We start from the raw sequence: 17,603 nt of genomic DNA on the forward strand, positions 1-17,603 counted from the left end.
CTACCATATATATAATTATAAAATATAAATTTTTTAATTAATTAATATTGATTTAGGTTTAAAAATTATTAGATCTTAAATTATTAATTGAGTTTTAAATGGTTTAGGCTGAGTTCATATGTTACATATAATATATTTAATATTTAAAATTTAATTTCGGTTAATTAACTGATTTCGAATCGAATTAACCGTTAACCGAATTCTAAAAATTTTCTTAACCGTTAACCGACCAAATTAATTCGGTAATCAAACCAAATTAACTAAACTAATTCGATTGGGTCGGTTAACCGAATTAATTCGGTTATTTGAACACCTCTACATGTATGTAATTGATGTCCCTATTTAGATAACTTTTATAAAATAACATGGAGATTTCTCTACAACAAGGTCAAGATGGCCGAGTTGGTCTAAGGCGCCAGTTTCAGGTACTGGTCCGAAAGGGCATGGGTTCGAATCCCATTCTTGACAAAAGCATTTATTTTTCCAGCTCCACATCAGATAAAATGAATATATATCTCACTTTAAATTAATTTTTTTATAAACCCTCTATTATTTTAATGAGATAAAATTTCATTTTTAAAAAATAAAATAAAATTAAGAGTTTAAATCTTATTATTTTTAATTAAATTATTCCCTTGACAGTTGGCATTGCTATTCAACCCTGCCTGCCAAAACACTTGTGCCCCGTAAGGTCAATCTAGTATATAATTAATAAATTACTCAAAATAATATTTAAAGGATTAAAACTGTTATTTTTATAATAGGTCGCGTTATGATTCTGTTTAATATTTAACGATTTATTATTTGTTTATAATAGTATTTTAATTGAATGATATGTTTGTATTTTTTAAAGAAATAATTTACTTTTTTTTTACCAAACATATAATTGAGTGACCCAATATTTTACCCTTAAAAGAAAATAGGGTAAATTACTCGTTTAATATCTAAACTATCAATTTTGATATATTTTAGTACTTAAACTTTCAATTTTTTTCAAAATCATACACAACCTTTAGTTTTTGTTTCATTTTACAACTGAGCCGATAAAAAATTAACTGTATTCTTATTCCCATTTTAGTACCAAAGTTTAAAATTTTTCAATTTAACTACTCAACTTTCAAATTGCTCTTGTTTTAATCACTCTAGTTTATTTTATTAATAATTTTTGTGACATGAAGTTATTTTATTAATATATAATTAGAAATAAAAATAAACTATGAGTAATTTGAAAGTTAAATAATTAAATTAAAAAAAATTAAACTTTAGTGACCGAAATAGGAATGAGAAAATAGTTGAGTGATGAATGATGCAATTTACCCATAAAAAAGATGTCACACGCAAATCACTCACTCGTCGAGTTTTTAACAACGATGTACTAAAACAAAACAAAAACTAAATGTTAAATATGATTTTGAAAAGATTAAAAGTTTAAGTACTAAAATGGATTAAAACTGATAGTTTAAATACTAAACGCGTAATTTACCCAAGAAAATAAAAGCTCAATTAGCATAGTTAAATTCAGTTTCTACACGGAATATGCCCAGGAGAAGGGCTGGCTTCTGCCATCCTTTGGGGCTTAGCTTACCACTGCAGCCTCTTGAGAAGCCAATACCTTTTGATGTCTGTAATTTAGTTGCCATTGCAGTACACTCTGTGCTCATACGCCGATGCGGCGGGGATGGTGGAATCCCTTACGTTCTTTCTTTGTGGTGGTCGTCCGGCTCACGGTCCCAGTCAGCCGGTTGTATAAAGTCGGTTGGTTCTTTGGTATCAAAATAGCTGTTAGGCTCATAATATTCTAAACAAAGTAGCATGCTCATTATGTTAGATATGCTTGCAGTGTATGGTGCAACGATGATAAGATGATGCCTGCTTGTGTACTTCCGCAAAAGAAAACTATACTAAGAACCACCTGGTTAGCTCCCTTTGTCAGGGAGAAATGGAAACAATTGGGCATATCCTAAGAAAATGCAAAGTCGCAAAATCAATACAACTCGCTTACCAAACTCACTAAAGAACCCAAGTGGGTTAGATGGAAAAAACCACCAAGGGGCTGCCGGATCTTGGATTCCAATGGTGTCTGCAGACAAAACATTGATTAGGCGACGGTGGCCGGTCTTATTGGAGATAAAGAGGGATATTGGATTCAAGGTTATATGATTAACATCGGAAAAGCAACGGTCACCTTATCAGAAATCTGGGGCCTCCGACAAGGATTATTGCTAGCAAAAATATAGGAGTGAAAAGAGTATGGGTTTGAAACATATGAATAATTGAGTGATTATTTTATAATTTTTAACAGTAGGAGGACTAAAAAAAGTAGTATCCTATAGTAAAAAATTATTTTACAACTTTTAATAGTTGATGACTCAACAAAACAACGCCCTATAGTCTGAGAACCATTTGTGTACTTTACATTTTCTAGTTATATGTAAACATGTTTAATTGTATGTTCATAAATATATTTGTTTAATGTTAGTGAACATCTTTACTTAATAAAATCAAATGCAATAAAAGTATTTTACCAAATATTATTCATATCATATTATAGGCTTATGTAACAAATAAGTACCTAAAGTATATATTATTTTAGAGAAAATAACCTCATTGATCAAAAATGCCTTATAATATACGATTTTAACCAACTTTTTTTGGATTTGCCAAAATGACCAACTAAATCGCAATGCGATTGATAATTCGCAACGCGATCTCCAGTATCGCAAATCAGTTTCCAGATTCGGAACGCGAACTTCGACTATCGCAATGCGAACTTGGACTATCGCAATGCGAACTTGGACTATCGCAATGCGAATATGTAAATCGCAATGCGATAGTCGAAGTTCGCGTTGCGATAGTCGAAGTTCGCATTGCGATAGTCGCAGTTCGCGTTCCGTTTTTCCAAATTCGACTATCGCAACGCGAACTTCGACTATCGCATTGCGATTTACATATTCGCATTGCGATAGTAGAAGTTCGCGTTGCGATTTATTCCAAATTCGTTGCGATAGTCCAAATTCGGGTCGGGTCGTGGTAATACGTGTCTTCGACACGTCCGCGCGAATAATATATTTTTAGAGAAAATTCTTAAGAAACAAATGCAATACTATCGCAAAGAATTTGGAATAAATCGCAACGCGAACTTCGACTATCGCAACGAATTTGGAAAATCGCAACGCGAACTTCTACTATCGCATTGCGATTTACATATTCGCATTACGATAGTCCAAGTTCGCATTGCGATAGTCGAAGTTCGCGTTGCGAATCTGGAAACTGATTTGCGATACCGGAGATCGCGTGGCGAATTATCGATCGCATTGCGATTTAGTTGGTCATTTTGGCAAATCAAAAAAAAAAGTTGGTTAAAATCGTATATTATAAGGCATTTTTGGTCAATGAGGTTATTTTACCTAATTTTTTGTCAAAATAAATACTTAAAGTTATATTTTTAATCAAAATAAGTACCTAAAGTATTTTTGGTCAAAATAGGTACTTAAAGTATTCAATTTTTGTCATCTAAGTACCTAAAGTATTCTTTAATTAATGTCACATGTCAATTTTTTTAGAACTTAAATGAAAAAGTTTGAATAGTTTAAGTACCTATTTTGACATAAAATACTTTAGGTACTTTTTTGACCAAAAAGATAATTTTAGATACCTATTTTTGATGGAGAGAGTATACGCACTTATTTGTGGTATAAGCCCGTATTATAATTTAAGATTGTATTTTTAACAATCTCTTGCTACACTCAAGCTCCTCCCTCCACCGCTATCGACAGAAACTCTCCATTTATGGCATTGAACATCACTATAATTTCGGATCACCAAATGACCATTTCTTACAATTCCATGTTTCAACAAACCAAGACCAAAGACAACCTCAAAAACTACCCCCCACATATGATCCTCTTTTAGCCTTTGCCTCCCCTCCTCCAATTCTTAGTTTTCCCAACAAAACCAAACCCAAACCCTAACAAACCAAAGTGGTCGAGCAATATGTTGCAGGCAGACATGTCTTTCGCATGTCCTTTGGTTTAACGATTCTTTTCCTCTCTTTTTTTTTTTGGAAGACGACATACATTAATAATAATAGCAGTTTCTGGGTAAGTTCAGTTTTGGCTGTTGTTGTTCTGTTGATGATCGGTTGATGTCTTTGGCCGTTGATGGTCCGAGTTCCAGTAATATTATGGATAACGACAAGGGCGCTGCTGAGAAGAAGAGTCATGAGGGTGACGAGGATGATGATAATGATCAGGATGAGAGCAGTTTGCAATTGGGTCCTCAGTATTCTCTCAGGGAACAGCTTGAGAAAGATAAGGTTATTTCATTTTTTGTTGTTGTGTTTTTGGACCGTGTATGTATGTATGTGTGTGTTTCTATTACATGCATGCATGCAATGTTTTACTGTCATTATGCTATGTTGGTGATGGTTGCTTGAGTGTAGGATGATGAGAGCTTAAGGAAATGGAAAGAACAACTTCTTGGTGGTGTGGATATTAACAACATTGGAGGTATGTATTAACAGATTCTTGGCGGATGGTCATGGTCGGTTCAGATCAAATTTTTAATTCATCTGAATTTAACTTGATCCGAATTTAGAGAAACTTCATTGACCCAAAATACGTTATAGTTTCTTGAGTAAAATCTCGCACCCACACTTTACCTGACACATATATAATTCTCATTTTTGTTAGGTAAAATAAGGATCTAATTGAAAAAAAAACATAAATGTATTATAATAATTATTTCTAAAGGTTTATCATATTAATTAGGTCGGGTCGAAGATTTTTCACCTTAAACTTGAACCCCAACCCGATTTTATCCTAAAAAAACCCTAGTCCAAATTCAATTTTTTAACAACAAAACTCGACCCTATAGAGTCGGATTGAAACACATCAGATAAAGATCAAATGTACATCCCATGGTATGTATCTCACGTAAATATACTTATTTTTTTTCATATATTTGGAGGAATTAATAATCATCTCCAAGTATATATAGGATGTATAGATTTTGGATATATGCATATTAAATGTTTAAATAAGGATCTAACCTTTTAGGGATTACTTATAAGATTTAATCTTTAAAAAACAGTTGAATTAGGGTTTAATATTTATAAATAAGTTCAAATAAGGATCTAATCTTTTAAAAAGGTCAAATAAAAGCCTAGCCTTTTCAAATATGTTCAAATAAGGATCTAATATTTTCAAATGTTGAATGCAGAAACACTTGAACCAGAAGTGAAGTTCCTAAGTGTGGCAATCGTGGCTCCCGACAGGGAAGACATAGTTCTTGCAATCCCCGAAGATGGGAAGCCCCCTGGTTTATGGTTCACACTGAAAGAGGCGAGTCATTATCGCCTCAAATTCTCTTTCCAAGTCAGCAACAACATCGTATCTGGTCTCAGGTACACCAACACTGTCTGGAAAACTGGTGTCAAAGGTAAAAAATCACTTAACCCTAAACCCTACTATCTGAATGATGATTGTTCATCATAAACGGTCCAAACACGACTCGAAAAAACTCAAACCCTTTTTCGGTTTCAGTCTACAGCACGAAAGAGATGATCGGAACTTTTAGTCCTCAGTTGGAGCCTTACACACATGAAATGCCTGAAGAGACTGCCCCTTCTGGGTTCTTGGCTAGAGGATCATACACTGCTAAATCAAAGGTTTTTTTCTTCTTCTTTGAACTAATGCAAATGGTCTACTTAGGTCAATAAACATTCATTAGAGAAATATTCAAATATTAATTAGAGAAATATGTTATGGACCAATTTGAACTCATACAAATGTTCTGAGATTAAATTAAGACTTTAGATACACTTAGAATATTAATGAACCAAATTTTATCATTTTTCAGTGAGCCAAAATACAAGAGATCGATCTTTGGATTCCATTATACAAAGAACACAAATGGATCGATCCTTTAGACAAGGAATCAAGTTATCCATATTTAGGGAATTAACCGAGTAGTTATTTGACAATTTTACCCCTCTATTACTCATAAAAGGTGTAGTCCTCCTCCCAAATTAAAACATATAATTGATGGTTTCATCTCATTCTTCTCCCAAAAACTTCTTCTGAATAGATCAACACAAGCGGGCCTCATTTCGGTATACAAAATTTGAAAGGCTGTGTTAGTCTTGAGAGACAATGTCCATTATAATGATTACAACAATCCTAGCTAAATTATTTCTAACGCAATGATTTTTACCACGACACAATAATTATTTTATTTTCTTTATTTTAATTCAAATAACATTATTTTTTTATTTTATTTTTCAGTTCCTTGATGATGATAACAAGTGCTACTTGGAGATCAACTACACATTTGCTATCCGAAAGGACTGGGGTTCTGCTGAATAGATCAGAACAGCATTTGATCATCAAATGCCAAGCACATTTCATTGCTTATTATGCCTATTTTTTAATATATATTCAGTTTCAGACTTTTTTTCCTTCTTCGAGCAGCTAGTTTTCGTTTTGTTCCCCCCACAATAAACACAAGTGATGAGATGAGAAAGGTTTCACTTGGAAAATTTAAGGTTTTATTATGATTATGAGCAAATTGGGTTTAATTAGCATGTTTTTGATTAGGGACATTCTTTTCATAATTAATGATGTCTTCAACTCTAGATATTGTTCTTCTTCTACTCTTCTAATCCATCTATGTGCATACATTAATAACGAGTGATGAGTCAGATGATGTTTTCTTATATATTTAAATTATATATTTTTTTAAAGTATGTGTCTAACATTCTCCGTTATCATTTAAGGTGCCTAAATTTTAATTATATTAACATTTTAAGGTCATTCCGTCAATAACTATTAAAAATCTATCAACCAATGATGATTTGACTCATGACATTAACTTATGATTAATATTGATTTTTAAAAAATAAAGAATATTAAATTTCAAACTTTTTTAAAATAGTTGTATAGTTTTCTCTTACTCCCTCCAAATTCCTAAATCCTCCAAAGATCAAAGATCATGAGAAAAGCGACAACTGAAAGTTCGAACAATTGAGTTTTGATTTGAGTTCAATGACAAAAATGATAAGTGATGTTTGATTTGACGGTGACATATGTGATTTAGGGATTTAAGAATTTTGAATAATTTTAATATTTTAATTTTTTTTAGAAAAATAATGATTTTTAATTTTTTAATATTACAAGTAATTATTCAAAAACTTATAAATTTAATAATAAAATGTGTAGCTCTCATAAAATTTTTGAGTAACTTTTAAAAAATAAATAATTACTTAAAATTTACAAAATATTTTAAGTTTGATTTTATGAGAAATTTATATAATGGTATAAACAATTTTTCAAAAAGGTTACAATGTATATAATATAATTTTTGACTTTGATATTGAAATCACTCTATAAGTTTTGATTAATTATTCATTTTGTTATAAACATATTTTTTACTAAACAATAAGAATGATTCGTTTTGTTGATCTTGAGCACGGATGTAGGAATCAACCCCGCCCGTCACCATGGCGACTTAGCTGGCGAAGGAAGAGGAAGTAAAACAAAGAAGCCACAAAAGAGTTAGATCTACGGAGGATAATGACACTAGAATGGACATGTCGACAGGTAAATCTTGGCAAGATACGATGGTGGGATCACCCTTTTTTGTAGGGATATTCTAGACTTCGGTAGGAATCGAAGAAGAATCAAAGAAGAAGAAGAAGAAGAAGAGCGAGATTCAGATGATGATGATGATAAAGAAGAGACAGATGCAATCCCAATAGTCGAGAGAAAAAATCAGAGAACCGTGGAGAAAGACATCAATCATCAAGTTACTGTGGAAACTAATTGCTTACAAAGTGCTAATTAGTAGGATCATTGCCCTATGAAAATTAGACGGGGAATTCGAGTGCATCGACCTGGGTAATGGCTTCTACACTATAAAGTTTCAACTTATGGAGGATAAGGTGAATGTTCTAATGGAGGGTTCCTGGAAGATAATGGATCATAATGTTACGGTGAAAAAATAGCGGCCAAACTTCACTGCAAACAATGGTGACATTTCATCCACATCAGTCTGGATTCATATTCTGAGACTCTCAATAGAGTATGTTGAACATGTATTCTGATATAACAAATAAGGACAAAATGTTTTTGGACTTAATTGAATTTGTTCAAATGATTCAAAAATAATTCAAAGTCTACAAAATTTGAAAAATGTTTTCCAAGTATTTTTGACTTGATCTACACCTTAAAGTATGTTTAGAAACTCAAAATAAGTCAAAATAATCAATTTTTGGAGTAAGGTTTCGAAACCCCCTTTAAGGTTCCGAAAGCTCTGAGGTAGAATGCTCAAATGGTCAAAATTTCCTTATGGTTTCGAACCCCTTGATTGGTTTCTAAAACCCCTTGCCTGGTTTTTAAACCCTCGGTAGGGGTGTGCGCATTTTGATTTTAATTGAATTCGACCAAATCAAATTAATTCATTTAATCAATTTATAATTAAAATAATTATAGTTAAGAACTTATCAATGGCCTCAACGGTAAAGAAAAAAGTTAATCTCCTTAGAAGTTATGAGTTCGAGCAATAATATTTGTATGATATATGTTCAGTGTCAATAAGTTAAGAAAATTCTAAACAAATATTACCTTATAATAATCTCAAACTATTCAAAAAATAATAAAAATTAGAATTAGAATCAGTTGAAGATTTTTAAAAAATTAATTATCTATTAATTCAATTCGAATTCAATAAATTAATCGAACTAACATATTAGTTGAGATTTAAGCCCAAAGCTTGTTCTTCATTTTCTTCCCACAAGAGACTAAAAGTCAAAAGTTAAGGGGAAAAAAACCTAATTTGAACTTTCAACTTTGTTCTTCCTTTTCTTTTTAATGAATAAATATAGGCATTAAACCTACTTCATGACATTATATTATAGGTGTGTGATGGAACTCAAATAATATTATTAAATTAAATAGAAAATTTATTTATGTTATTGTAAAATTAGTTAATTTATATGTTCTTTTATTTGATTTATTTTGCCACAATAATAAAATTAGCTTTTGTTATTCAAATAGTCATTTAAATCCTTATTTTTTTGGATAATTTTGTCTCTAATATTTTAATTTCGATCAAAATAATGACTTTAGATAAAAATTATTGGTAACTAACGATTAACACGTATTTCTATAATGTTATTTTTATATGTGTTTAATTAATGATGTGACGTGTATCATATCAGTTAAAGTGGTAATATGACATATGCCATATTATTTAAGATGATGATACAGTATATATTACATTACTAAAGTGATGACATGACATATATCATATTATTAAAGTAATGATATTAATGATATGACATGTGTCATATCACCAATCAAACATAAGAGTATGTTGATAGATTGTAATTAGTTTTCTGAAAAATAATTTACATAAAATGAATAACCTAAAAATGTTTTAGGTAAAATGAATTACATTTTTTTGGGAAATAGTTTTCGAAAATTATTTTACGATGTTTTGATGATATTGTGTAAATCATTTTCACTAATTGTTTGATACACTATAATTAATTTTATAGAAAATGATTTACATAAAATGAATAAAGTTCGGTTCTGATGTACCAAAAAATAAAGTTTGGTTCGGTTAATATTTTAAAAAAATTATTCGTTTAGCGATTAAAGGAAAAATTTTGGTTTATTTAGTTAATGTTAATTCAATTCGATAGGTGATTGAATTAACCATTTGAAAACCTTTAATTTTAATTATTATTATTTTATTAACATAATACTAAATTATTATATCAATATTAATATTAAATATATAAATTAATATTATTCATTATTAATAATTGAATAATATTATATTTATAAAAATAATAAATAATATGAATTATATTAATAATTTATTATATATTATTATTAAATTAAAAATATAATATCATATATTATTATAATATATCTAAGTATACATTAATATAATATTAAAATATAATATTTTTAAAATTATATTAAATGTATATTAAATGTTTTAATAATTAATATTTTTAATAAAATGATATTAAAATATTAATGTAATATTAAATGTATAAAATAATATTTTTTTTTGAGTGCCTACACAGTGAAAAGTTAGGAAAATGTTTTATGAAAAATCAGATAGTAAAACAATTTACAGAAAATACAAAGAAATTGGGAAAATGAATTACATACGGAAAAACAATTACAACTATCAAACACAGGAAAATGAAGAAAATGTTTTCTGAAAAACATTTTCCATCTATCAAACACATCCTACGTGAAAAATATCACATCAACAACATGTTTTGATCGCTAGTTAACTAATAATTTTCATCAAATAAGAACTATTCTGACCATAAATTAAAATATTGAGGAATTAAAATACTCCAAAATTAAGAGACAAAATGATTATTTAAATAAATATTAAGGGTTAATTTTATTAAAAAAATCACTATTTAAATAAAATAATAACACATAAATTAATATAGAAATTCGGTTTTAGAGAAACCACTTGTAGTTTTTTTAGTTGATAGATAAAATCTAAAGGCATCACAATACCTTAGAAAGCGCATATATAAACCCAACAAATCTACAAACAAAGAAATTATTAGATGGTTCCAGATCACTACGTCATCTATGATCGCGATCAATAATATTTGTTTACATCTTTTTTTAAGGTGAATTTTCACATTTTTCCTACATGTAAATAAAAGATGAGTGATTATTTTGCAGTTATTTTGAAATTTGTAATTGCCATTCATTGGAACCATGGAAAATGTGGTGAGTCGGGTCCATGAAATAATAAAGGTACTGAAAATCCTACAATAAACAATCAACTTTTTAAATGGGGTTAAAATAGAATTTTTGTCACAAAGAGTATTTGAAGATTTCTGCATTTATGTTTTCTTTTAATTTTTTTTATTAAATTAATCATATTTTTAAAACAAATCAAATTTTTTCCCATAATCTTTAGGATAAAGTACACAAATAGTTTACCGATTATAGATCAATATTTTGTTAAGTTCCTAACTATTAAAGTTATAAAATAATTTTTTGACTATAGAGCATTACTTTGTTAAGTTCATCAATTATCAAATGTTACAAAATAATCATCCAACTATTAATATGTTCCAAAGTCATCATTTTCTGTTAAAAAATTGATTACAATCTGGGTTAGACGTTAACCTTTGATTGAGATATGATAAAATCTGATCCAAGAATCTCAAATGGTTATCATATATCAATTACCATATTAACATCCAACTTAGAAGATCGTCAATTTTTTAACAAAAAAAGACGAGTTTGAAACATATGTATAGTTGGATAAGCCTTTAATAATTGAGGGACTTAACATAGCAATATTCTATAATCGGGGATCGTTTTGTTACTTTTAATAGTAGAGAGACTCAACAAAACAACACTCTATAGTAAGAAAAAAATGTACTTTACCCTAATCTTTAACTACATTGATTACAAAAATAATTACGACAGAAAATTTTGACCCGGAAAACCAGCCAAAATTATATACTATTTCATTGGTAATTTCATATTAAAAAAAAGAGGGGAAAACCCCCCCGAAAATCAACATCTTGAGGAAGAAGATGAAGACTTGACAAATGGAACATACAAAAGAAGCAAAAACAGACATGACCATTGCTATCTTCTTCCACGGCAGACCCTACGCCGGACGGCCGCCGTCGACAGTGGAAGGGCCACTCATCAGACAACCACACAAAGGGGAACTCCAGAAAACCGAAATTTTCCAGAGAGAAAACTATAAACAATCTCTTGAAAGCAAGCCATTACATCGTGCTTCTTCCTCATCTTCTTCACAACTTTTTCTGGGATTAATCTGAAAAAATTAACAAGAAAAACAGCTGAAGATGATCAAATGGTAAGAGAAAAGGAAGATGAAGAGATTGTATAGGAATTACCAATGAATTTATAGATGCATATATTTAATGTAAATAATTAATAGAAGTAGGAAAATGTGGAAGTGTGTTCCCAAGGAGATGACCAGCGTTTCCCGTTAATGTTGTGTTTTCGTAGGTGAATATTTTTTATATATTATAAATATGAAATTATTTAATATCTCGTTAATAGTTTGATGTGATGATAAGATAGTATGTTTATAATATATCTTAGATCAATAAATCCAGCTACATGAACTCAAATCTTCCAAGCCAATATAATAAATTTGACAAATGATATTAAAATAAACAATTAAGGTAAATTATGCATTTAATACCTAAATTATCAATTTTAGTCTGTTTTAGTATCTAAACTTTCAATTTTTTAGTTTTTGTTTCATTTTAGTACCTTTATTCAAAATTTAATGTTAAGTTTTGGAAAAAATTCAAAGTTTATGTGCTAAAACGGACCAAATTGATAGTTTATGTACTAAACGTGTTAAGTTTTTGACAATGAGGTACTAAAATGAAACGAAAACTAAACATTAATTATGATTTTGAAAAAAATGAAAGTTTAACTACTAAAACGGACCAAAATTGATAGTTCATGTACTAAATGTGTATTTTACCCATTAAATTCAACACACTCTGTAATAAAATTTAATGTTTATATAAATATAAAATAAATATGGGTAAAGTATATAAATGGTACTCCAGTTATAGGACGTTGTTTTGTTGAGTCTCTCGATTATTAAAAGTTACAAAATGATTTACTGACTATAGGTCATTACTTTGTTGAGTCCCCCGACTATTAAAAATTGTAAAATGATCACCCAATTATTCATATATTCCAAACTCATCCTTTCTGTTAAAAAAAATTAAGGACCCTCAGTGGTGGACGTTAACCTGCTGATTGAGATTTGATGAAATCTGATCCTACAATTCAAACGGTTCTAGGATCATATTTTATCATATCCTAATCAACAAATCAACATCTAGCTCAGATGATGTCATCTTTTAATGGGAAATGACGAGTTTGAAACATATGAGTAGTTTGATACATATGAGTAGTTTGATGACTATTTTGTATATTCTAATAATCAATGGACTCAACAAAGCAACACCATATAGTCGAGGAACTATTTTGTAACTTTTAATATCCAGAGGACTTAACAAAATAGTGTTCTATAGTCGAGGACCATTTATGTACTTTATCCAATAAATATTCAAGTTATGTTTTTTTTAATAAAAGGGTGAGACAAAGAAGCGAATAGGGCAGGCCACTTTTTGTTTCACACGTTGGGGTGGTTCCTCTTGTCATCCCTATGGAAACCCAATATAAAAAAAATTGCAGTCAATGGATCTTTTAAGTGTCTCTTTTAATGACTTTTAATGATGTTAAGTTTATTTTTTTCTCTATTCAATACTATTGCCTTGATTTAGGGAATAATGGCATCCTAATATACGATTAAGGAAATATAATATTAGAAATATTATTATTTTTTAAACATTTTCGGTAAAAAAATTACATAAAACATTATTATTTCTACCATAAATGTTACTATTGGGCAATTTACCGGGTTTGTTAACATATCCGGTAAAACACTACCTAAAACATTATTTTTTCTACTGAAAATATTAATATTGGACACTTTATCGGAAATGTTAATATTGGACACTTTATCGGAAATGTTAAAAAACATTAATGTTTTAGGTAAAAAAAAATAATGGTTTAGGTAATTTTTTACCATAAATGTTAAAAAATAATAACATTTCCGACAGCGCTTTTTCTTAACCGTATATTAAGGCTGTCGTACGATAGAACTTCCCCAATGTTGTTGATCGCTGGTTTTGACAAAAGCCATTATCTTTTTAACATATAATAAATGTAAATTATATTTCAAGAAATAAATTAATACTTATTTAATTTATTAAAATAAAATACTTTTAATATAGTATTTCCCCCAAAACGCTATTCTATTAACTTAATAAAATACTTTTTACCAGAAAATTTGCTCATAAAATCATCTCTTATATATATTATAATGATTAAAATGTCTAAAGTTACGAGTTTTTGTAAGTAGTTAAGGATCATTATTTTGGGTGACGTAACATATTTCATGTCATTATTTTGGTTATATAACACATGTCATGTCATTAATTATATACATGTAAAAATATCACGTTAACAACATATGTTCATATTATTTTCATAAGTAGCTGGAGATTTGTTCATAACCTTGTGCCAGATTAAGAATTTTAAACATATATGCACATATTATATGGACAATTTGGATCTATCGTGTAAAAATTGTCCATATAATGTTGCATAATGTTTATAATTTATGCACATATTCTAAATATGCTTTGCAATATATCTAAGTTGACATTTGATGCTCAAATAGTTTGCCAACCTAACAAAAAGACATGCTTGAAATGATATTTTGATAGTTTGAAGATTAATTTAAAATATTTTAAAATTTAAGGACTAATTTAAAACTTAAACTTAGCTTGAGGATGTTTGGTAGAATTGACATTAAAAATAATGGTACGAATCAAATAGATTTTATATTCATCCAATTAAAACCCTAGCAACATCCACTGGCGGATGCATGTATATTTCAGGGTGAGTACGTTCGAATTTTTTAATACTAGATGTTTATTTTATTGAAGATATTCATCTTAAAATTTTATTGTGCCTACCATGGAATTCAAATTTCTTTATATTAGTTATTCATTTTATTGAAGGTACTTACTTTGAAATTTTATTTGTGACTGCACCATACGAAATTTTTTATTATTAATACATATATGTTCACCTTAAAAAATATTTTTAAATCCGTCGTCCGCAACATCATTAGTGCTTGGGAATATACCCTTTGAAATAAGAACAGATACGAAGTCTAAGAAATCCCTAGAAAATTGGAGAGTTGTTGAAGGGAATCTTGTCATCGTCTAAGGCATAAATGACTTTTGAGAACGAATTTTAATTTAGTATTTCTTATCAATTATGGTTATTTTACTGTATAAAATTTCATTATATATTTTTTAATTATATCATCTTTAAAGTTTAAATATTTTTTTTGGGGAATATGAAATAATTTATTACTCCATCCAACCCTTATATTTTTTCTCTGCAATAATTTTTATTAGGTTTAAGGGTCTTTTTCATTCTTGTAGTATAATCAATTTATCACTTTCACTCCTATCGTATTTTCGTATCATTTTAACCCTTAAAGTTGTTTAGTTGCATCATTCTATATTCTTCTTCTAACTTAAAATCCTAAATTATAAATTTTAAGCTAGTGTTTAGGGTTTAGAGGTAATGTGATTTATAATTTAGGGATTTAAGTTAGGGATAGGGTATAAATTGATGCAATTGAGCAATTTCGAAGATTAAATTGATGAGAAAATACGATATGGATGAAAATGATAAATTAAATCTATTACATGGACAAACGTTACTCTTTTACATTTTTATTATTAATTTTTTTTAGAATAGTACAAAATCACTTCATGCCTCGTTAAAAAATCCTTTCAATTTGAAGGGAAAAAAGCACATAAAGATGATCTAACATGAAACAAAACACTCTTACAGATACTTGGATTCACAATAATCCACCCAGACTCTTAAACCCCATTCAACAACCAACATTACCCCTTTTCAGCGGCGTAAACGAAAATTTTAGGGTGAACATCATAAAATTTCAAGGTGGGCACACAAGTATTAACGAAGAAAACTTCAAGTTTTTCTAGGAAATTTCAAGGTGGGCACATAGTCACCCTAACATGAACGTACCTCCGCCACTGCTTACCCCCCACACTACAAATCATACATACGACAACTCTCCCTATCTACCACCTAGCTTTGAAGAGCGATTGACGCTGCAAACCTTCTAATGCGAAGTGATCTGCCAAAGCGTTGTTTTGTCGACATACATGGTCGAACCGAGCTTTTATTATAGAGGGAGTTAAAATATTTTTTATTTTCCATAAATACATTTTTTAAATAGGGGACCTGGTAAAATTTTCATTATTTATTTTTTTAAAATATATATTTTTTCAATATTAATTAATATTTTAAAAATAATTGGTGGGGGCTAAAGCTCTCCTTAACCCCATGATGTTCTGTCCTTGATCTTCGTGATTAACTTAAAATTAATAGATAATAAGGATAAAATTTTGCTAAGTATATGTTATTAGTTGATGATCATATCATTATCTATCTATACTAAACAAGTAAATCCTAATTAAATTATACGACTCGAATCGGTTCGAATTAATCAAGACAAAATCTTAAAAACTGGCGGGACAAAAAGAAAAGTTTCCAAGCACCAATGGCAACAACATTACTAATATTGTGCCCCAAATGCCAACAGCATTTGTAATTAGATGGCAAACAAATAAAACAATTAAAGGAGACTTGGAAGGACCTTCATATTAGATTTAAAGGTAATACACTTTCTGTTACAGACGTTAAGGCTTCATGGGATATTAGACATTCACCCATTTTATTGCTACACTTTTTTCTCTTGTATGCATGCAAGTTTTCGTATAGACTGGCTTAACCATCATATAGACTGCCGCCGTACCTACTACCACCTTAATAGCCTCCACCACCACCTTTCCCTCCTCCACCGCCACCTTTTCCTCCTCCATGTCCGCCGCCGCTACCACTTCCACCATCACCACCATGTCCCCCACTGCTACTTCCACCACCACCATATCCGCCTCCGCCACTACCACCGCTTCCTTTGCCTCCTCCGCTACTTCCACCACCACCATGTCCGCCTCCCCCACTACCACCGCTTCCTTTACCTCCTCCGCCACTTCCACCACCATCACCGCCATGTCCGCCACCGCTACCTCCTCCAGCACTTCCGCCACCACCATGTCCGCTTCCGCCACTACCACCGCTTCCTTTGCCTCCTCCGCCACTTCCTCCACTGCTACCACCTCCACCATGTCTACTGCCACCACTTCCGCCACCACCACTACCACCGCTTCTTTTGCCTCCTCCTCCACTTCCTCCACCGCCATGTCCGCCTCCAACACTACCACCGCTTCCTTTGCCTCCTCCGCCACTTCCACCACCACCACTTCCTCCACCGCTACCACCTCCACCATGTCCACCACCACCACTTCCACCGCTACCTTTGCCTCCTCCACCGCTTCCACCACCACCATGTCCGCCGCCACCGCTTCCACCACCTCCATATCCACCGCCACTACTTCCACCATGATTAGTTCCTTGGAACTTCACATCGTTCGGCTGGTCATTAAACTTGAACTCTTCAACCACAACCTCTGTCACAACAAAACCGCATTTAATCAACATCATCAGTAAAAAAAAATAACATTAATCTCATAAACAACAATGAACGATCAGATCAAAATCAATATTTCCCCCAGATATCAACATTCACTAGTCATTCAAAGTAACACCATACCAGAAAAACTGCAACACCTGCAACCACCATATCGGCTACAGCAACGGTATCTGCAATATATCTTAGCATCATCCACCTCTTTCCCTTCTTCACCTACTGCCACTGCTTCCACACACAAACAAAAAAAACCCTAGAAATTCCTCTCTAAAGATCAAAACAAAACAAAACGAAAACATTACACTAACCTTTAGTACTTCCATCTTTGGAATCTTCACCAATTGCAGGTGAAGCAAAGAAGACAAGTGCAAGCA

The 17,603-nt window shown here is 30.8% G+C and overlaps 1 protein-coding gene, 1 long non-coding RNA gene and 1 other non-coding gene across 3 annotated transcripts; 2 read left to right on the top strand and 1 right to left on the bottom strand.

Moving 5' to 3' along the window:
* The first annotated feature begins 387 nt into the window (after positions 1–387).
* On the top strand, positions 388–468 carry TRNAL-CAG. The gene has a single exon. It is a non-coding gene; the product is annotated as a tRNA-Leu (tRNA).
* A 3,642-nt stretch (positions 469–4,110) lies between these two features.
* LOC120136739 (rho GDP-dissociation inhibitor 1-like) lies at positions 4,111–6,380 on the top strand. The gene is made up of 5 exons (XM_039152705.1): positions 4,111–4,315; positions 4,442–4,508; positions 5,221–5,439; positions 5,544–5,668; positions 6,285–6,380. The coding sequence occupies exons 1-5, from the start codon at positions 4,145–4,147 to the stop codon at positions 6,363–6,365; spliced, it is 663 nt and encodes a 220-aa protein (XP_039008636.1). The 5' UTR covers positions 4,111–4,144; the 3' UTR covers positions 6,366–6,380.
* A 10,401-nt stretch (positions 6,381–16,781) lies between these two features.
* LOC120136895 lies at positions 16,782–17,385 on the bottom strand. Its single transcript, XR_005517386.1, has 4 exons — positions 17,353–17,385; positions 17,141–17,209; positions 16,928–16,948; positions 16,782–16,809 (listed from the first exon to the last, which is right to left on the bottom strand). It is a non-coding gene; the product is annotated as an uncharacterized LOC120136895 (long non-coding RNA).
* Positions 17,386–17,603: the final 218 nt, after the last annotated feature.

The sequence above is a fragment of the Hibiscus syriacus genome, unplaced genomic scaffold, assembly GCF_006381635.1.
Source record: "Hibiscus syriacus cultivar Baekdansim isolate YM2019G1 unplaced genomic scaffold, ASM638163v2 tig00110637_pilon, whole genome shotgun sequence".
Lineage (NCBI taxonomy): Eukaryota > Viridiplantae > Streptophyta > Magnoliopsida > Malvales > Malvaceae > Hibiscus > Hibiscus syriacus.